General features: G+C 47.4%; 3 protein-coding genes across 5 annotated transcripts; all 3 read left to right on the plus strand.

The window, feature by feature from the left end:
- The first annotated feature begins 6,358 nt into the window (after positions 1–6,358).
- On the plus strand, positions 6,359–11,636 carry ercc1 (excision repair cross-complementation group 1). 3 transcript variants are annotated; one of them, XM_084689926.1, is made up of 9 exons: positions 6,359–6,653; positions 6,832–7,341; positions 7,507–7,610; positions 7,998–8,097; positions 8,220–8,296; positions 8,692–8,791; positions 8,998–9,069; positions 9,250–9,318; positions 11,140–11,636. In XM_084689926.1, the coding sequence occupies exons 1-9, from the start codon at positions 6,495–6,497 to the stop codon at positions 11,200–11,202; spliced, it is 1,254 nt and encodes a 417-aa protein (XP_084546052.1). In that variant the 5' UTR covers positions 6,359–6,494; the 3' UTR covers positions 11,203–11,636. The 3 variants fall into 3 exon arrangements, with proteins under 3 accessions (XP_084546052.1, XP_084546053.1, XP_084546054.1); XM_084689927.1 differs by having other exon boundaries at positions 6,359–6,557; XM_084689928.1 differs by lacking the exons at positions 8,692–8,791; positions 8,998–9,069; positions 9,250–9,318; positions 11,140–11,636 and adding an exon at positions 8,542–8,684.
- A 160-nt stretch (positions 11,637–11,796) lies between these two features.
- On the plus strand, positions 11,797–14,755 carry LOC146233621 (granzyme B-like). Its single transcript, XM_084688642.1, has 4 exons — positions 11,797–12,305; positions 12,930–13,074; positions 13,227–13,484; positions 13,934–14,755. The coding sequence occupies exons 1-4, from the start codon at positions 12,082–12,084 to the stop codon at positions 14,084–14,086; spliced, it is 780 nt and encodes a 259-aa protein (XP_084544768.1). The 5' UTR covers positions 11,797–12,081; the 3' UTR covers positions 14,087–14,755.
- On the plus strand, positions 14,611–16,713 carry LOC146233622 (granzyme H-like). Its single transcript, XM_084688454.1, has 5 exons — positions 14,611–14,621; positions 14,849–15,061; positions 15,554–15,698; positions 15,862–16,119; positions 16,279–16,713. Exons 1-5 carry the CDS (start codon positions 14,611–14,613, stop codon positions 16,429–16,431), a joined length of 780 nt encoding a protein of 259 aa, XP_084544580.1. The 3' UTR covers positions 16,432–16,713.
- Positions 16,714–16,715: the final 2 nt, after the last annotated feature.

Here is a 16,715-nt window from a genome sequence, read left to right on the forward strand (position 1 = left end):
GTTTGCCCACTAACCCTAACCCACTAACCCTAACCCACTAAGCCTAACCCACTAACCCTAACCCACTAACCCTAACCCACTAACCCTAACCCACTAACCCTAACCCACTAACCCTAACCCACTAACCCTAACCCACTAACCCTAACCCACTAACCCTAACCCACTGCCTTCTCTTCTAGCTACCTGATTTCGAGTACTACAATTCCGCAAAAGGTGTTTTGTTGATCAGTCATTTTCATGCAACCATTCAACTGGCACCCTCCCTCAAGCCTCCACACGCTGCAAACAGCATCACTCCCACAGCCAGGAGTCCAGGGTCCCCACCTCACCCAGCACTCGTATCCATGACTGAACCCAGCCTGCCCCTGGCTCTGATGTCATCCTACTGACATCATAACCCCTCCCACCAGCTGACAGTCAGGCCCGTTTCCCTCGGCAACAGCTGCTATGAGGCAATGATGTCCATCGGTACAATACGGCGTGTGAGCCGTCACAATGGAGGTCTTGTGTGCGTTCTGGATGCCATCATTGTGCAAGCTTTTGTGTGAGTGCGTGTGTGTATTATTGTTGACAATGTTGTTGTTGTTTTTGTTGTCTTGTGGCCTCCCGGCGTTGGTCGTGTCTTAACCGCGGTGTGAGACAAAGAGAGGGGTGCGGGGGGGAGGGGGGGGGTCGCGATGCGTCGTGGATAAACTGGCATGAAAAACAAAACAGCCAAGCAGGAAGTAGGTCATGGGAAGGAGAGAGAGAGGGAGTTTGGGCGTGGGACCTCAAACTCCATGGGAAGGAGAGAGAGAGGGAGTTTGGGCGTGGGACCTCAAACTCCATGGGAAGGAGAGAGAGAGGGAGTTTGGGCGTGGGACCTCAAACTCACAGCTTTCCTTTTGAAGGTGCTTAACAGGCATTAGCTGCAGCTGAGACCAGAGCGGCGTGGAGAAGCCACGGTCGACTTAGATCCGCTTGCGAGAGTGGAGCTTGGGGGCACGCCTTCGTGTAGTCTCTGTAAACTGACGTGTTCTTGACTAGCCCTCGCTTTCCCGTCACGTTCAACGTCTCCTTCCAGCAGTGGAAATGGCTTCAGGAGCTTCAGTAGCCGTTAGCGACTAGCGAACTGGGCGCTAACGGCTACTGAAGCTCCTGAAACCATTTCCACTGCTGGAAGGAGACGTTGAACGTGACGGGAAAGCGAGGGCTAGTCAAGAACACGTCAGCCAGCTCTGGAGACAGGGTCCCTTTCTTCCAGCCGTTCAGACATCCCTCTCGCCCGTCTGTTTACCCTCCACCTGACCCCCCACACCTGTGCTGCTGCGACAAAGTGCCTCATACCAGGCCCCTCCCTCCCCCCGCCCTCCCTCCCTCCCCCCGCCCTCCCTCCCTCCCCCCGCCCTCCCTCCCTCCTTCTCAGTTACACAGTTACAGTTCACCCCCGCCCCTGAGCTTTGCCCGTCCTCATTAGTGAGTATTTTCCTCCCTGTTTGTTAATTGTGTCCCGCTTTTCTCACCACCTGCCCCCTTCCCCTCCCTCCTCCTTCCCCTCTCTCATCCCTCATCCCCCATCTCCCTCCCTCCCTCCCCTACCTCCCTCCAGTTCACTCTGTAACCAGTCTCTAATTGTCATCATAAGGTGGCGTTCCCCATCATGACTGGAGAACAGGCCGCAGACCGACAGTGTGCAGCCTGGCTCCCGCGGCCCCTGGGGGCCCTCCCCCACCCCACCGCCCCTGCCCTCCGGCCTGGGGGACCGGGAGCCACCACCTGGGAGGAAACATCCACGCCTGCTCTACTGTAGCTAACGAAGGCCGACAGGGAATACGTGACCGAGAAACAGAGGGAGGAATAGAGAAGGGAGCGAGAGAGAGAGAGAGAGAGAGAGAGAGAGAGAGAGAGAGAGAGAGAGAGAGAGAGAGAGAGAGAGAGAGAGAGAGAGAGAGAGAGAGAGAGAGAGAGAGAGAGAGAGAGAGAGAGAGAGAGAGAGAGAGGATAGTGTAGCTAACGAGGATGCTTTGGGAATAGAGGCTAACTAAGGTGTAGGGAACTGTGTGCGATTGCAGGATGCCACTAACAAGGCAGGGCAGGCTTCCCTGGGTGGTGCAGGATAGCGTTAAGTATGGTAAACAGGTCTGCTGGTGTAGCTAACAAGAACGCACAGGGAAAAACAAAACACCTCGCTGGAACCAGGGAAGACATGATGCAAGTTCTGCCTGAGAAGAATTGACACATTTTTTACAAAGTTGTCTCTGTTTAATCATTTTGATGAGTAGCTTCTCCACAGGCAACCGCAACCGCCCCGTTTATCAATGTATGCATATCGTATTTCGTTTTTCTATTTTGACGTTTTCGATCATATCCAAGGTGTTAAACAGACTTCTCTGCCGAAAGTGAGTGGAGGAGAAACAAACAATTGTGTCCTTCAGTCTGGGTTCTGAGATCTGACTGTGTTTTGTGTGAGTCCACTGAGGACAGAGTGAGTGTGTGTTTGTGTGTGTGTTAGTGTGTGTTAGTGACTGTTTGTGTGTGTTACCGGTGGGAGGGCAGCAGTTTTTGGGGCATGTGTCCCCCCAGCATGGGGTCCAGCGCGGGCCCCGGTGGTGAGCCAGCTGGACGCTCAATCTGGCGCGGGGGTCCTGCACAGCGGTGGCAGGAGGACCTGGTTGTACCCACGGAGACGCCCCGACCGTTTGCCCCCTCTGGCCGGGGACGGGCCGCTTGGCAGGCCGTGTGGTGGGGGGGCGGGGGGGCTGACAGCTCGACATGGCCCTCGCACAACATGGGGGTGCAGAGAGGAGGGGAGAGAGAGGGGGGAGAGGCTAGAGGAGGGAGGGAGGGGGGGGGGTGAAGGTGGTGACTACAGCGGCCAGGCAGTCAGAAAGGCAGACAGACAGGGAGGAGCAGAGGGCAGGGAGAGAGAGACAGGTAGAAAAGAGAGAGTTCAGGGCAGGGAGAGAGAGACAGGTAGAAAAGAGAGAGTTCAGGGCAGGGAGAGAGAGACAGGTAGAAAAGAGAGAGTTCAGGGCAGGGAGAGAGAGACAGGTAGAAAAGAGAGAGTTCAGGGCAGGGAGAGAGAGACAGGTAGAAAAGAGAGAGTTCAGGGCAGGGAGAAAGAGACAGGGACAGAAGAGAGTTTAGGGCAGGGAGAGAGAAGGGAAAGAGAGAGAGTCCAGGGCAGAGGTCCACACAGAGACAATGCAGCAATGTGGTCCAAGTGCTAAATGTTGCTGTTAGACCTGGACTGATAACAGGACTGCTGTGTATGAGTGAGTGAGTGAGTGAGTGAGTGAGTGAGTGGTAAAATAAGGTATCTTATATTAAGTTTCTGAGTGAGTGACACCCACTTACTCACTTATTCACTCACTTAAACTCAAGTACCTTCTTTTTTACTCATAATCTCCTGTGTTGCTGATAAATCTTATTTTTAAGATATCATAGGAACAATTCTTCAAATAACATAGATGATCCTACTGTTGGTGTGCATGTGTGTGTTGTTGTTGTTTTGTGCACCAGTAAGTGTGTGTGTGTGTGTGTGCATCCATCTGATTGGTACTGGGCAGGTTGCCCGCTCTCTCTGACAGGTCCATAGGGCCAGTGATGGACATGGGGTCATATCTGAAGAGTGTGTGTGTATGTGTGTGTGTGTGTGTGTGTGAGAGAGGGGGGGGTGTATTTTTAGCGGTCACTGGTGTGCCTACGTGGGGAAACGTTTGCCTGGCACCATCTGGACGAGGGCCGCGCCGTTTTTCTGGCACGCTCTTAGCCACCCTCCATACCCCCCCACCCCTGCCCCACCAGCCCAGATACCCCTCCACCCCCCCAGCCCAGATACCCCTCCACTTCCTGAGGGTCAAGCTGCCCTGAGAGACAGGCTGTGAGCAGATGTCCCTCAACCCTCCCAGTCTTGTTAATGAAGCTGGTGAGAGGGACCAACTTCAGGCTTCACACACACACAGACACGCACACACACAAACTGATAAAATACCCCCTACACACTCACACACACTGATAAAATACCCCCTACACACTCACACACACTGATAAAATACCCCCCAACACACATGAACCCACTAATAAAATAAACACACACACACACTGATGAATAAACCCCCTAGACATTCACACACATTAGTAAAACCACCCCACACGCTATCACACACACAAATAAACATACAGCAGTGCGGACCAACAGTGTTTAATCCACAAACAGTTGACAAAGGGTATAGCAGTTATTGGACATATGTGTCAATGTCCACTGAGCATATGTGTTTGTGGGCAGTTAGTATGGAGGGAGGGGGAGGGGGCATCTGAAATGGTCTGATAGCTGCAACTCACTGTCTAACACGTCTCATTTGTGAAGGAACTCACCCGTTAAGAGAGACAGAGAGCAAGAGAGAGAGAGAGAGAGAGAGAGAGGGAGCAGGAGAGAGAGAGAGAGAGAGAGAGAGAGAGAGAGAGAGAGAGAGAGAGAGAGAGAGAGAGAGAGAGAGAGAGAGAGAGAGAGAGAGAGAGAGGGAGGGAGGGAGGGAGGGAGGGAGGGAGGGAGGGAGGGAGGGAGGGAGGGAGGGAGGGAGGGAGGGAGGGAGGGAGGGAGGGAGGGAGGGAGGGAGGGAGGGAGGGAGGGAGGGAGGGAGGGAGAAAGAGAATGAAACCGAGTAGGTTAGGGAGACTGTGTGGAGAACAGTTCTGTTAAGTGAGCAGCACGTCAGAGCCAAGGAGAACATGGGGGGTACAGAGACACAAGGAAGTCCCCCCTCCCCCCTCCCCTCCTGGTGTTATGGGCCTCCTTCACGTGATCCCAGCGGTGTGGGATAAAGAGGAACCCCCTCACAGCCTGACAACAGGCTGCTACACCAGACCTGTCTCTGCTACACCAGACCTGTCTCTGCTACACCAGACCTGTCCCTGCTACACCAGACCTGTCTCTGCTACACCAGACCTGTCTCTGATACACCAACCCAGTACATTTTCTCTCTATACTTTGAATGAGTATACCTTTTTTTTTCTTCAGGTCTGGGCATGAACTGGCCCTTTGTGATGAGGGTGTGGGTGTGTGTATCTGTCTGGCATCATGTTAGGCCTTGCTGAAGGCAGTCACTTGTTCCACTTCCAATTGTCTTAGTGGGGAGGCTGTTGGAGTGTGTGTGTGTGTGTGTGTGGGGGGGGGGCTAAGGGCTGGGGTAAATTAGCAGGGTGGTGGTGGTGTGATCTAATGGAGCATGCTGTTATCAGAGAGACAGGCCCCTGGTGGTGGGGGAGCTGACGTCAGCCACATTGCCTCACAGGCTCGCGGGAAGCACACTGGGGTCACTAAGGGCTCTGGATGGGGAGCACCCGCGATTCAAACCAAGGACACTCTACTGGTTGGTTTTGTGATACAAGTCATGTGTGTTGGAGTCGGGCTGTGGCAGCAGCTGTTGAAAGACACTGATGGGAACCCTGCAATGTAATTGATTCTTGGTTTGCTCACTTTTTGTATTGGGTGTTTTATTTTGAACAATAATTAGCAAGGTATGGTTTCTAAAAAGGAAATTTAAATGCTTTTAAATCCACAAAGTACCGTTTGCTTCAGTTGAATTGTGTAAGAAATATACAAAAAATGTGTTGCTACTCTCACTACTCTGCTCGTGAAGTCATCCTTCCTTTGTGCTAACCACAACTGAGTCTGTGGTTTCTCACTGCAGTAGAGCTCAACACTTTATTATCTATTAAGAAAGGTGACAGTATTATCAGTATTATCTTGGTGTTCTTACATTTACATTTACATTTATTCATTTAGCAGACGCTTTTATCCAAAGCGACTTCCAAGAGAGAGCTTTACAAAGTGCATAGGTCACTGATAATAACAACAAGATAGCCCCATAGCATTGCGGGTAGCCAAAAACAAGAAGTACATATTGTGAACAACCAAAAAATAAGTGCTAAAGGGAAGAAACCATAAGAGCATGTAGTTAAGCAAGTTACAATTAAACAACATGAATCTCTAAGTGCAAGTGTACCTGTAGGAAAGCAATAAAAATAGGATTAACTAAAATAGAATACAACAGTTTAAATCAGCTACCACTAACCAACAAGAGCAACAGTCTAAGCAAGTCATTCTGATCGTGAGCAAACCATTCCTAAGTACCGTTGTACTCCCGGAACAAGTGCGTCTTGAGCCTTCTCTTGAAGGTGGAGAGACAGTCTGTGTCTCTTGTGGTAGCAAGTGAGAAAGATAGCACACCTGTTGCTGAATTCTTTTTATATACGCCTTGGGATTTTCCACCTTTTGAAACCGCAGGCAAGAAGTTAAAGACGCTCGTTTTAGATGTAGAACAAGGGCGCCCTCTGGTGACGATCATCGACTATAATCGAATCGATTGCTCCGGAATCATCTTGCTATGCCTTGTTGTACTGCCGCTCTAGTCTTGCTCCAAAAACATTCGGAAATAACTCGATTCATTTGAAACAAAAATGTTTTAAAAACCACTGGCTGGGTTAAATATTAGCTAGTCCTTATAAAAACAATGGAAAGGAAAAAGTTTAATATTAACCTCGACGACTCTGCTTTCACTAAGAAAAGAACACCGGTTAGTGATAGTCTAACGACGTTATTAGCTCTAAAGACGGGGGCTAAGCTAGCTAGCTACAGTACCTACTATCCTCTACTATTGTGTTCCTACGAAGTTAAGTCTGCATACATGTGCATACAATGTTCAAAGCTACCTAGCTATGAGTTATCAATGTCAGCTTGTAGCATATTGCTTTCTTTGTAACTGGCTTGTTGCATTGCTTGTCTTATTTTACACTTGGTAACAACAAAACAGGAATAATCTGCATCATAAACACGTCTCTCTCCCGCAGGTGAAGCCCCTGTTTCAGCCGTCATCAAAGGCAGGCCTCACTGTCTCAACCAAGTCTGAATCTTCTAATCATCCAGTACCACGTCTATCTGCCGGCCAACCCCAATCCTATGCGGATTTCGTCGTCCAGAGCAGTAGCCACGCACGTCATCCTCCACCTCGCCTTCCTTCCAACCTGCACAATGAAGACGGTGCGCCCAGGGCGACAGCCGACAACGCAGAAAGAAGCACAGGAGAGGAGCTTGCCACTTCCAAGCCGGGTCCTAGTGTAGAGGTTCCTGGCAGATCTGACATGGGTTCATCCTCCGCTGTAGGGTCTGTGAAGCCCTGTGAAGAGCTTGGAGAGGCTGGGGGGGGCAGTGATGGAGGTGGACCTCCAGGAGGTGAGCGGGAGGAGGGCCTGGATGCTGGGAGGGACCAGCAACAGGCGGAGGGTCACAAGGTTGGCTCAAGCAGCCTGGGCCCCAGAGCGATGGGGTCGGGGAACAGCATCATTGTCAGCCCTCGACAGGTACGACTGATAAATGAAACAGCCGGAGTAAAGAAACCGTGATCAATGGTTGACTGTGTATATTGCAAGTGTCCCTCGTTTTCTAGTCTCTGTTGTTATCTTCGAACCAAAGCGATAGTAGTTGTTGTCGTTGTGGTAAATACTTGCAGCGTCTGTTCTGTGCAGAGAGGAAATCCAGTTCTGAAGTTTGTGAGGAGCGTTCCATGGGAGTTTGGAGAAGTGGTGCCTGACTATGTCCTGGGACAGACCACGTGTGCTCTCTTCCTCAGGTCCGGATCGGCTGTGTGTGTGTCATGCATGAGCGTGTGTGTGTCTCGTGCATGTGTGTGTGTGTGTGTGTCTCATGCACTTATACACGTGCTTGAGACAGCTTTTCACTCAGTGTGGTTATTCTGCTGTTGGAAGGTTGTGCTGTCTCACGTCCCACTCACAGTCTGAAAGATCTCAAGTCTACCACAGTTGCTCTTTTCCTGTTGCATATGATTTCCTACACACCCTCACAAACACACACACACACACACATACTCACACACAGAAAGATGGTCAGGACCTTAAGACCGATGAGATAATTTCTCCAGTTGTGTTCTTACTAATTTAATTCTCTCTCTTTTTCATTGGAAAACGTGTTTCGGTTTTGACCCATTTCAAACCTGCAGTCTGAGATACCATAACCTCAACCCGAACTACATCCACGACCGTCTAAAACAGCTTGGACAAACCTTCATGCTCAGGGTCCTCCTGTTGCAAGTGGATGTGGTAAAGTATTTATTAAATACCCCGAAACATCTCATGACATTTATCGTTTCACAACATATTCTCTCGACAATGCCAGTAAAACCACTCCTTTAATCTTGGATGTGATTGGTTGCATCTTGTAGAAAGATCCACACCATTCGCTGAAAGAGCTGGCTCAGATCTGCATCATGGCTGACTGCACTCTCATCCTGGCCTGGAGGTGAGACACGGGTCAACAATGACTTATATCTTTGTTTATCGGTAGCAGACGTAACATGAGATGAAACCAACTTTATTTTCCCGGGGGAAATTAGTCTGGGTCACAGTACAGTACCTGCTATATTTATTTGATGCTATGTATAGATACCAAGACCCCCTGGCCCCAATACTAATAAAACATTACCCATGTGCTCTGAAAATATAATTTAAGAGCTATAAACCTAAGACAGAGCTATAATTTCACAGAAATGAATCCTCTCCGATCCTCAGCGGGTCAAGGGGATAAGGGAGCCTGTTATGAGCAGTTTCATGACCCAGCCACGTGTGGAAGCACAGATCTGCCACGGCCACGCTGAGCCCGTCTCAGATAACATGTCTTTACTCCATCAAATCCAGCCCCGAGGAGGCAGCGCGTTACCTTGAGACTTTCAAGTCCTACGAGAAGAAACCCGCTGACCTGCTGAAGGAGCAGGTGGAGAAGGACTACCTGTCTAAGGTACCTGGAACCTTTTCACACAATCGCCTTTGGGAAGGTGTACTCTTTCTGCCTTACAACGCCAGAATCCTTAAATATGCACCAGATCTTCAAAATATATTTTAGTTATCGCCTGTCAGGCTGGTTTGCCCGATTGGGACCAGTTCCTAACTAGTTGCTGCATGCTCTGGCCGACTACCTCATAACTGTTTTGGTTGCTTTCAAAGGTGACTGACTGTCTGACCACAGTTAAGTCTGTCAACAAGACGGACGCCATAACCATGCTGTCCACCTTCTCTGTGAGTGGTCTTCAGGATGTTCGAGGGGCCCTTGGGTTCTCTGTAGTCATGCACCCTGAACACCCTTCCTTGACATTCTAGAATAACAGTCCATTTTTTTCACAATCAACTAGAGGAATTACTATTTTATGGTGTACTGTTGTATGATATGAATGTCTATGATCTTTAATTGTTTTGCAGTCCATCGAGGGTATCATCAAGGCTTCTAAAGAAGACCTGGTGTTGTGTCCCGGGCTGGGGCCACAGAAGGTGAGAGTACTGGAGAGGAGGACTGAGACCAGGTTGACAGTACTGGAGAGGAGGACTGAGACCAGGTTGACAGTACTGGAGAGGAGGACTGAGACCAGGTTGACAGTACTGGAGAGGAGGACTGAGACCAGGCTGACAGTACTGGAGAGGAGAGGAGGACTGAGACCAGGTTGAGAGTACTGGAGAGGAGGACTGAGACCAGGCTGATAGTACTGGAGAGGAGGACTGAGACCAGGTTGACAGTACTGGAGAGGAGAGGAGGACAAAGACGAGGCTGACAGTACTGGAGAGGAGGAGTGAGACCAGGCTGACAGTACTGGAGAGGAGGACTGAGATCAGGGTGACAGTACTGGAGAGGAGGACTGAGACCAGGCTGACAGTACTGGAGAGGAGAGGAGGACAAAGATGAGGCTGACAGTACTGGAGAGGATAACTGAGACCAGGCTGACAGTACTGGAGAGGAGGACTGAGATCAGGGTGACAGTACTGGAGAGGAGGACTGAGATCAGGGTGACAGTACTGGAGAGGAGGACTGAGATCAGGGTGACAGTACTGGAGAGGATAACTGAGACCAGGCTGACAGTACTGGAGAGGAGGACTGAGATCAGGGTGACAGTACTGGAGAGGAGGACTGAGACCAGGCTGACAGTACTGGAGAGGAGAGGAGGACAAAGATGAGGCTGACAGTACTGGAGAAGATAACTGAGACCAGGCTGACAGTACTAGTCTAACACACTGAGTCAGATCTTAACTGCTTCTTTAGTCTGAAGTCGTAACTGTATTAAATCTTGGTTCTTCTTTCTGACTTGGTGTCTGTGTTCCCCTGTCTGTGTGCCCCTGTCTGTGTGCCCCCCTGTCTGTGTGCCCCCCTGTATGTGTGCCCCCCTGTCTGTGTGCCCCTGTCTGTGCCCCCCTGTCTGTGTGCTCCTGTCTGTGTGCTCCTGTCTGTGTGCTCCTGTCTGTGTGCTCCTGTCTGTGTGCTCCTGTCTGTGTGCCCCCCTGTATGTGTGCCCCCCTGTATGTGTGCCCCCCTGTATGTGTGCCCCCCTGTATGTGCCCCCCTGTATGTGTGCCCCCCTGTATGTGTGCCCCCCTGTCTGTGCCCCCCTGTATGTGTGCCCCCCTGTATGTGTGCCCCCCTGTATGTGCCCCCCTGTATGTGTGCCCCCCTGTATGTGCCCCCCTGTATGTGTGCCCCCCTGTATGTGTGCCCCCCTGTATGTGCCCCCCTGTATGTGTGCCCCCCTGTATGTGCCCCCCTGTATGTGTGCCCCCCTGTATGTGCCCCCCTGTATGTGTGCCCCCCTGTATGTGTGCCCCCCTGTCTGTGCCCCCCTGTATGTGTGCCCCCCTGTCTGTGTGCCCCCCTGTATGTGTGCCCCCCTGTCTGTGCCCCCCTGTATGTGTGCCCCCCTGTCTGTGCCCCCCTGTATGTGTGCCCCCCTGTCTGTGTGCCCCTGTCTGTGCCCCCCTGTATGTGTGCCCCTGTCTGTGTGCCCCCCTGTCTGTGCCCCCTGTCTGTGTGCCCCCCTGTCTGTGTGCCCCCCTGTCTGTGTGCCCCCCTGTCTGTGTGCCCCCCTGTCTGTGTGCCCCCCTGTCTGTGTGCCCCTGTCTGTGTGCCCCTGTCTGTGTGCCCCTGTCTGTGTGCCCCTGTCTGTGTGCCCCCCTGTCTGTGTGCCCCTGTCTGTGTGCCCCCCTGTATGTGTGCCCCTGTGTGTGTGCCCCCCTGTCTGTGTGCCCCTATCTGTGTGCCCCTGTCTGTGTGCCCCCCTGTCTGTGCCCCTGTGTGTGCCCCCCGGTATGTGTGCCCCTGTCTTGCAGGCCCGGCGTCTCTATGATGTGCTCCACCAGCCCTTCTTAAAGTCCAGGAAGAAGGAGAGCTGACTGGGCCTTTTTTCCAGTCTTCATCGATGTCTGGCCCCTGTCTGGCCCCTGTCTGACTAACCTATTTCACACTGTGACCTACAGCAACAAAGCTTGTTGGTTTGTGAAATGAGGACAGGAAATCTCTCGTACAGAACTGTGGTTTAGTGCTGAACCAAGCCTTGGTTTGCTTCCAATATGAAACTTTGCAGAGTTATATATTTGAAGAGAATGGAGCATCATGAAAAGAGGCTAGTGGTGGTCATTAACCACATGGAGAGATTCAGTATTTGACTTGTAATGCCTTTTGGAAAGGAATTGAAAAGACAATATGGGGTGTTTTTATTCTTTTTACAACACGTATGTGCTTCTTAAGTACATATTCTACGTTGCCAGTAAATGATTGTTTGTATTTTATAGCATTTTTCTCAATAAAGATGATTAACAATTCCAAATGAGTCTCTTGGTGGTTTCCAGATGAACAGACTGATGGGTTCTACTCTCAAGGCAAGGTGTGATATTTCCATTCTACCTCTGCTCTCATTCTGAATCAGCTGAGACCACCAACCAACCAACCACCTTTCCTGTGTGTGACTTTAGTGTGTGTGTGTTGGTGGGAGTGGTGATACAGCAGCTTATATAGCTAACAGGAGTCCCTGCATCTCTACACACCAACCATGTGTCTGCTGTATCTGGTGGTCCTAGTCCAGCTCCTTGCCACCTCTGGTGAGTTTCTATTCACTACATTTTCCTGAACTCCTGAGCTGTTTCCTGGCAGACTCGTCTTATGTCTCATTTCTTCAGTCTAGTCTTGGTTCTCGCAATAACCCTCAGTTAAACTTCGGCGTTTACTATTTTGTGGTCATCTTGCGACATCACCACAACTGATGTGTTGGGGAAATGTTTAGCAGGACGTACAGTCTGAACTGTGAACCTTTGCTCATTTGTTGTTTGCGATATGTATTTCCTCCTCAAGGGGCATCTCAGAGTGGTATAGTGGGAGGTAATGAAGCTAAGCCCCACTCCAGGCCCTACATGGTGTCTCTCCAACACAACGGAGCACACTGCTGTGGGGGAATGCTGATCCGGGAGGACTTTGTCCTGACTTCCGGACACTGTTTACAGTCAGCCATTTCCCTTCTTCATGTTATGACAGACAGAGTGTGATGTGTGTTGGAACAATGACAGTCATCCTTATTTTGTTGATGGAATTGGTCAACAAACAGCTCTCATGTGTCCATTTAGACTGGAGGAGTTTGAAATGCAGGGAATCACATCTGTTTGTGTTCTAGCTGAACAATATCATTATTAAACCAGTATATGTATATCTGTACTTTCTGACAAAATCTACATTATTTAAATTCCATTTGAGAAAATGTGCCAAACAATTCATCTAAACGGAATAATACACAGTTAGGTAGACAGACAAGTAGCCCATCCAATCATCTAGCCTGGGAACGGTCTTAATGATTTGTCATGTTTGTTATAGTCCTGCGATGCCCACATATGTCGGATTGATTTCATATTATTGTCAAACTTAACATCTTGATAGCAACCAATTAGCAACCAATGGATGCATTGGTTGCTATCAATATGTAAAGTTTAGTATTGCAAATATGACCCAAAAAATGCTTGTCAACAACATTGCCTACACCATCTTTAATATAGATGCCCAATTCCAAGTAAAACGTGACATTTTTGTAGTGTACCTTACCCCTTACAAGTGTGGTTATCATATCTATTATCAGGAATCACCCTTTAACGGTCGTCCTCGGTGCACATAGTCTGTCCAAGCCTGAGAAGACTCAGCAGAAGATAGAGGTAGCACGTTACCTTCGCCATCCTCTACAGCGATGTTTTAATCAGACTGAATATGATGTCATGCTACTAAAGGTAAATATCCATACATTTAAGACTTATGGCTCCGCCACAGATAGTTGATGAGCAATCTAAATATAATCACTGAAAAATAGTTCCAAAGATAACCTAAAATTTGAATAGTATCAATAAACTTATGGAATTTACTGTATATTTGAATTTTACAGCTTAAGACAAAAGCCAAACTGAATAAGTTTGTGAAGGTCATTGGTCTCCCTAAGAAAAATGGGGAAACTCCAGCAAACGTGAAGTGCTCTGTAGCTGGCTGGGGCATGGTGGAGTCTGAGACGTCTGCATCAGATGTTCTGATGGAGACTAACGTCATGACTGGGTTTAACTTTGATTGCAAGTTTGTGTGGAAGGAGCACTTCAACTCTTCACAAATGATGTGTACTTTTATCAACAAAGGAAAAGGATTTTGCCAGGTAATAACTTGTTGAGGTTAAGTCAACGTCAAGTCAGTGTCAGTTGGTCAGTTAGTACTAGCTTATTCAAGGTAGTACAGTAGGGAAATACTCAAACAATTGATACAAATTTTGAGAATCAGAATGGGTTTTATTCATCATGAAAGTTTGCACAGACAAGGAATTTGCTTTGGTAAGAAGGTGCATACATTAAACATATAGGAATCTAAAATTTTAATATGAGGACTAACTATACTAAGGGTAAATAACTAGCAATACTACGTGGAATTAGAATTGAAGTAAAATATACAATAAATTAAAATATAAGTTGACTTAATTTACAATATAAAAATACAAAAAATACAAATATTACAAAAAATACAAATGGTACACGATACAATTGTGTCATGCAGTGCAAAAAGCAATGTGTTTTGCGTTCAAGTTTTAAACGTGTTTGTTTCACTTCCCAGGGAGACTCTGGAGGGCCTCTGGTTTGTAACACAAAGGCACAGGGAATTGTGGCTTTTAATTATAAAGACAACTGTAAAGACACGAGGTATCCACATGTATACATGAAAATCCCTTTCTTCATACCCTGGATTAAAGAGATGCTGAATGCATAGGTGTTTTTATGCCTGATGGAAACATTCATTTGTTATATCTTTGTTAGTATAAAGGTATTATCGACAAATAGCAGTACATTTTTGTTAGCTATTACTTCTTGTATTTAATCACAATAAATGTTTGGCTCCAGTTATCAATATGGGATAAAGGAATTGAAAAGACAGTATGTGGTGTTTTTATTCTTTTTACAACACATATGTGCTTTTTAAGTACATATTTTACGTTGGCAGTAAATTATTTTTGGTATTTTATAGCATTTTTCTCAATAAAGATGGTTAACAATTCCAAATGAGTCTGTTAGTGGTTTCCAGATGAACAGACTGATGGGTTCTTGCTCTTCTCAAGGCAAGGTGTGATATTTCCATTCTACCTCTGCTCTCATTCTGAATCAGCTGAGACCACCAACCAACCAACCAACCACCTTTCCTGTGTGTGACTTTAGTGTGTGTGTGTTGGTGGGAGTGGTGATACAGCCAGCAGCTTATATAGCTAACAGGAGTCCCTGCATCTCTACACACCAACCATGTGTCTGCTGTATCTGGTGGTCCTAGTCCAGCTCCTTGCCACCTCTGGTGAGTTTCTATTCACTACATTTTCCTGAACTCCTGAGCTGTTTCCTGGCAGACTCGTCTTATGTCTCTTTTCTTCAGTCTAGTTTTGGTTCTCGCAATAACCCTCAGTTAAACTTTGTTCGGCATTCATCGTTTTGTGGTTATCTTGCGACATCACCGTAACTGGTGTGTTGGGGAAATCTTTGGCAGGACGTACAGTCTGAACTGTTGCCCTTATCTCATTTGTTGTTTGCGATATGTATTTCCTCCTCAAGGGGCATCTCAGAGTGGTATAGTGGGAGGTAATGAAGCTAAGCCCCACTCCAGGCCCTACATGGTGTCTCTCCAACACAACGGAGCACACTGCTGTGGGGGAATGCTGATCCGGGAGGACTTTGTCCTGACTTCCGGACACTGTTTACAGTCAGCCATTTCCCTTCTTCATGTTATGACAGACAGAGTGTGATGTGTGTTGGCACAATGACAGTCATCCTTATTTTGTTGATGGAATTGGTCAACAAACAGCTCTCATGTGTCCATTTAGACTGGAGGAGTTTAAAATGCATGGTGTCACGTTCCACGTTTGTGTGGTTGCTGTACATCATAACTGTTCAATCTTTAAACCTTTTTATGAGCTTAATTCACACAGTTCACAGTTTCTCTCTATTCCTATTCATTCATACATGTATACATTCTGATGAAATATCTATTCAAATTCCATTTGGGAAAATATGCTGTTGAATATATCGGAACGGAATAGTACACCTTACAGAAAGCACACATATCTTTAAATGTATCGTTTGCTCTCAAGTTTGACATACATACTTAATTTCCTACCTTCCCCTTTAAGAATTAGGTTTTTCAGTGTTAGCTATTCTATTTTTATTATTATTAAACAATCTTATCTATTATCAGGGGTTACCCTTTAACGGTCGTCCTCGGTGCACACAGTCTGTCCAAGCCTGAGAAGTCTAAGCAGAAGATCGAGGTGGCACGTTACCTTCGCCATCCTCTACAGCAATGTTTTAATCAGACTGATTATGATGTCATGCTACTAAAGGTAAATATCTATACATTTAAGATGCATGGCTCCACCACAGATAGTTGATGAGCAATCTAAATATAGTCACTGAAAAAGAGCTCCAAAGATAAACTAAAATTTGAATAATAACAATAAACATATGGAATTTACAGTACATTTGGATTTTCTTTCCCTTTTACAGCTTAAGACAAAAGCCAAACTGAATAAGTTTGTGAAGCTCATCGGTCTCCCTAAGAAGAATGAGGAAACTCCAGCAAACGTGAAGTGCTCTGTAGCTGGCTGGGGCATGGTGGAGTCTGAGACGTCTGCATCAGATGTTCTGATGGAGACCAACGTCCTGACTGGGAGTAACTCTGATTGCGAGCGGGTGTGGCATCAGCCCTTCAAACCTTCACAGATGATGTGTACTCTCACTGACACAGGAAAAGGATTTTGCCAGGTAATAACTTGTTGAGGTTAAGACAACGTCAAGTCAGTGTCAGTTGGTCAGTTAGTACTAGCTTATTCAAGGTAGTACAGTCGGGAAATAGTCAAACAATTGATAGAAGTAGTTTGAGTTGCGTTTTCAAGTTTTAAACGTGTTTGTTTCCCTTCCCAGGGAGACTCTGGAGGGCCTCTGGTTTGCAACTCGAAGGCCCAGGGAATTGTGGCTTTTAATTATGCGCCCAACTGTAAAGACACGAGGTATCCACATGTTTACATGAAAATTCCTTTCTTCATGCCCTGGATTAAAGAGATGCTGAATGCATAGGTGTTTTTATGCCTGATGGAAACATGTATTTGTTAAATCTTTGTTATTATAAAAAGTATTATCAACAAATAGCAATACATTTGTCAGCTATTACTTGTTGTATTTGATCACAATAAATATTTGGCTCCAGTTATCAATAAGGGATTAAAACTTGTTGCGCAATTTATCCTTTACTGTGTCCTTGTGATGTGTGATAGTCTAAAACAGTAGAAAAATTGTGATGTCAATTGTAATAAACAGAATGGCCTGTTCCAACAGCACCAAACACAACTGGATTCAGGACA

Source organism: Hypomesus nipponensis, chromosome 23 (assembly GCF_054491055.1).
Source record: "Hypomesus nipponensis isolate SF chromosome 23, ASM5449105v1, whole genome shotgun sequence".
NCBI classification, from domain to species: Eukaryota; Metazoa; Chordata; class Actinopteri; order Osmeriformes; family Osmeridae; genus Hypomesus; species Hypomesus nipponensis.

Excerpts from the sequence above, each read along its gene's own strand:
- ercc1 (XM_084689926.1), top strand. The coding sequence starts at position 6,495 with ATGGAAAGGAAAAAGTTTAATATTAACCTCGACGACTCTGCTTTCACT. Across the intron at positions 6,654-6,831 it reads TACTATTGTGTTCCTACGAA|GTGAAGCCCCTGTTTCAGCC; the intron begins GTTAAGTCTGCA and ends TCTCTCCCGCAG. Across the intron at positions 8,297-8,691 it reads ACTCTCATCCTGGCCTGGAG|CCCCGAGGAGGCAGCGCGTT; the intron begins GTGAGACACGGG and ends CATCAAATCCAG.
- LOC146233621 (XM_084688642.1), top strand. The coding sequence starts at position 12,082 with ATGTTTAGCAGGACGTACAGTCTGAACTGTGAACCTTTGCTCATTTGT. Across the intron at positions 12,306-12,929 it reads ACTTCCGGACACTGTTTACA|GAATCACCCTTTAACGGTCG; the intron begins GTCAGCCATTTC and ends ATCTATTATCAG. Across the intron at positions 13,075-13,226 it reads ATGATGTCATGCTACTAAAG|CTTAAGACAAAAGCCAAACT; the intron begins GTAAATATCCAT and ends TGAATTTTACAG.
- LOC146233622 (XM_084688454.1), top strand. Across the intron at positions 15,699-15,861 it reads ATGATGTCATGCTACTAAAG|CTTAAGACAAAAGCCAAACT; the intron begins GTAAATATCTAT and ends TCCCTTTTACAG. Across the intron at positions 16,120-16,278 it reads CAGGAAAAGGATTTTGCCAG|GGAGACTCTGGAGGGCCTCT; the intron begins GTAATAACTTGT and ends TTCCCTTCCCAG.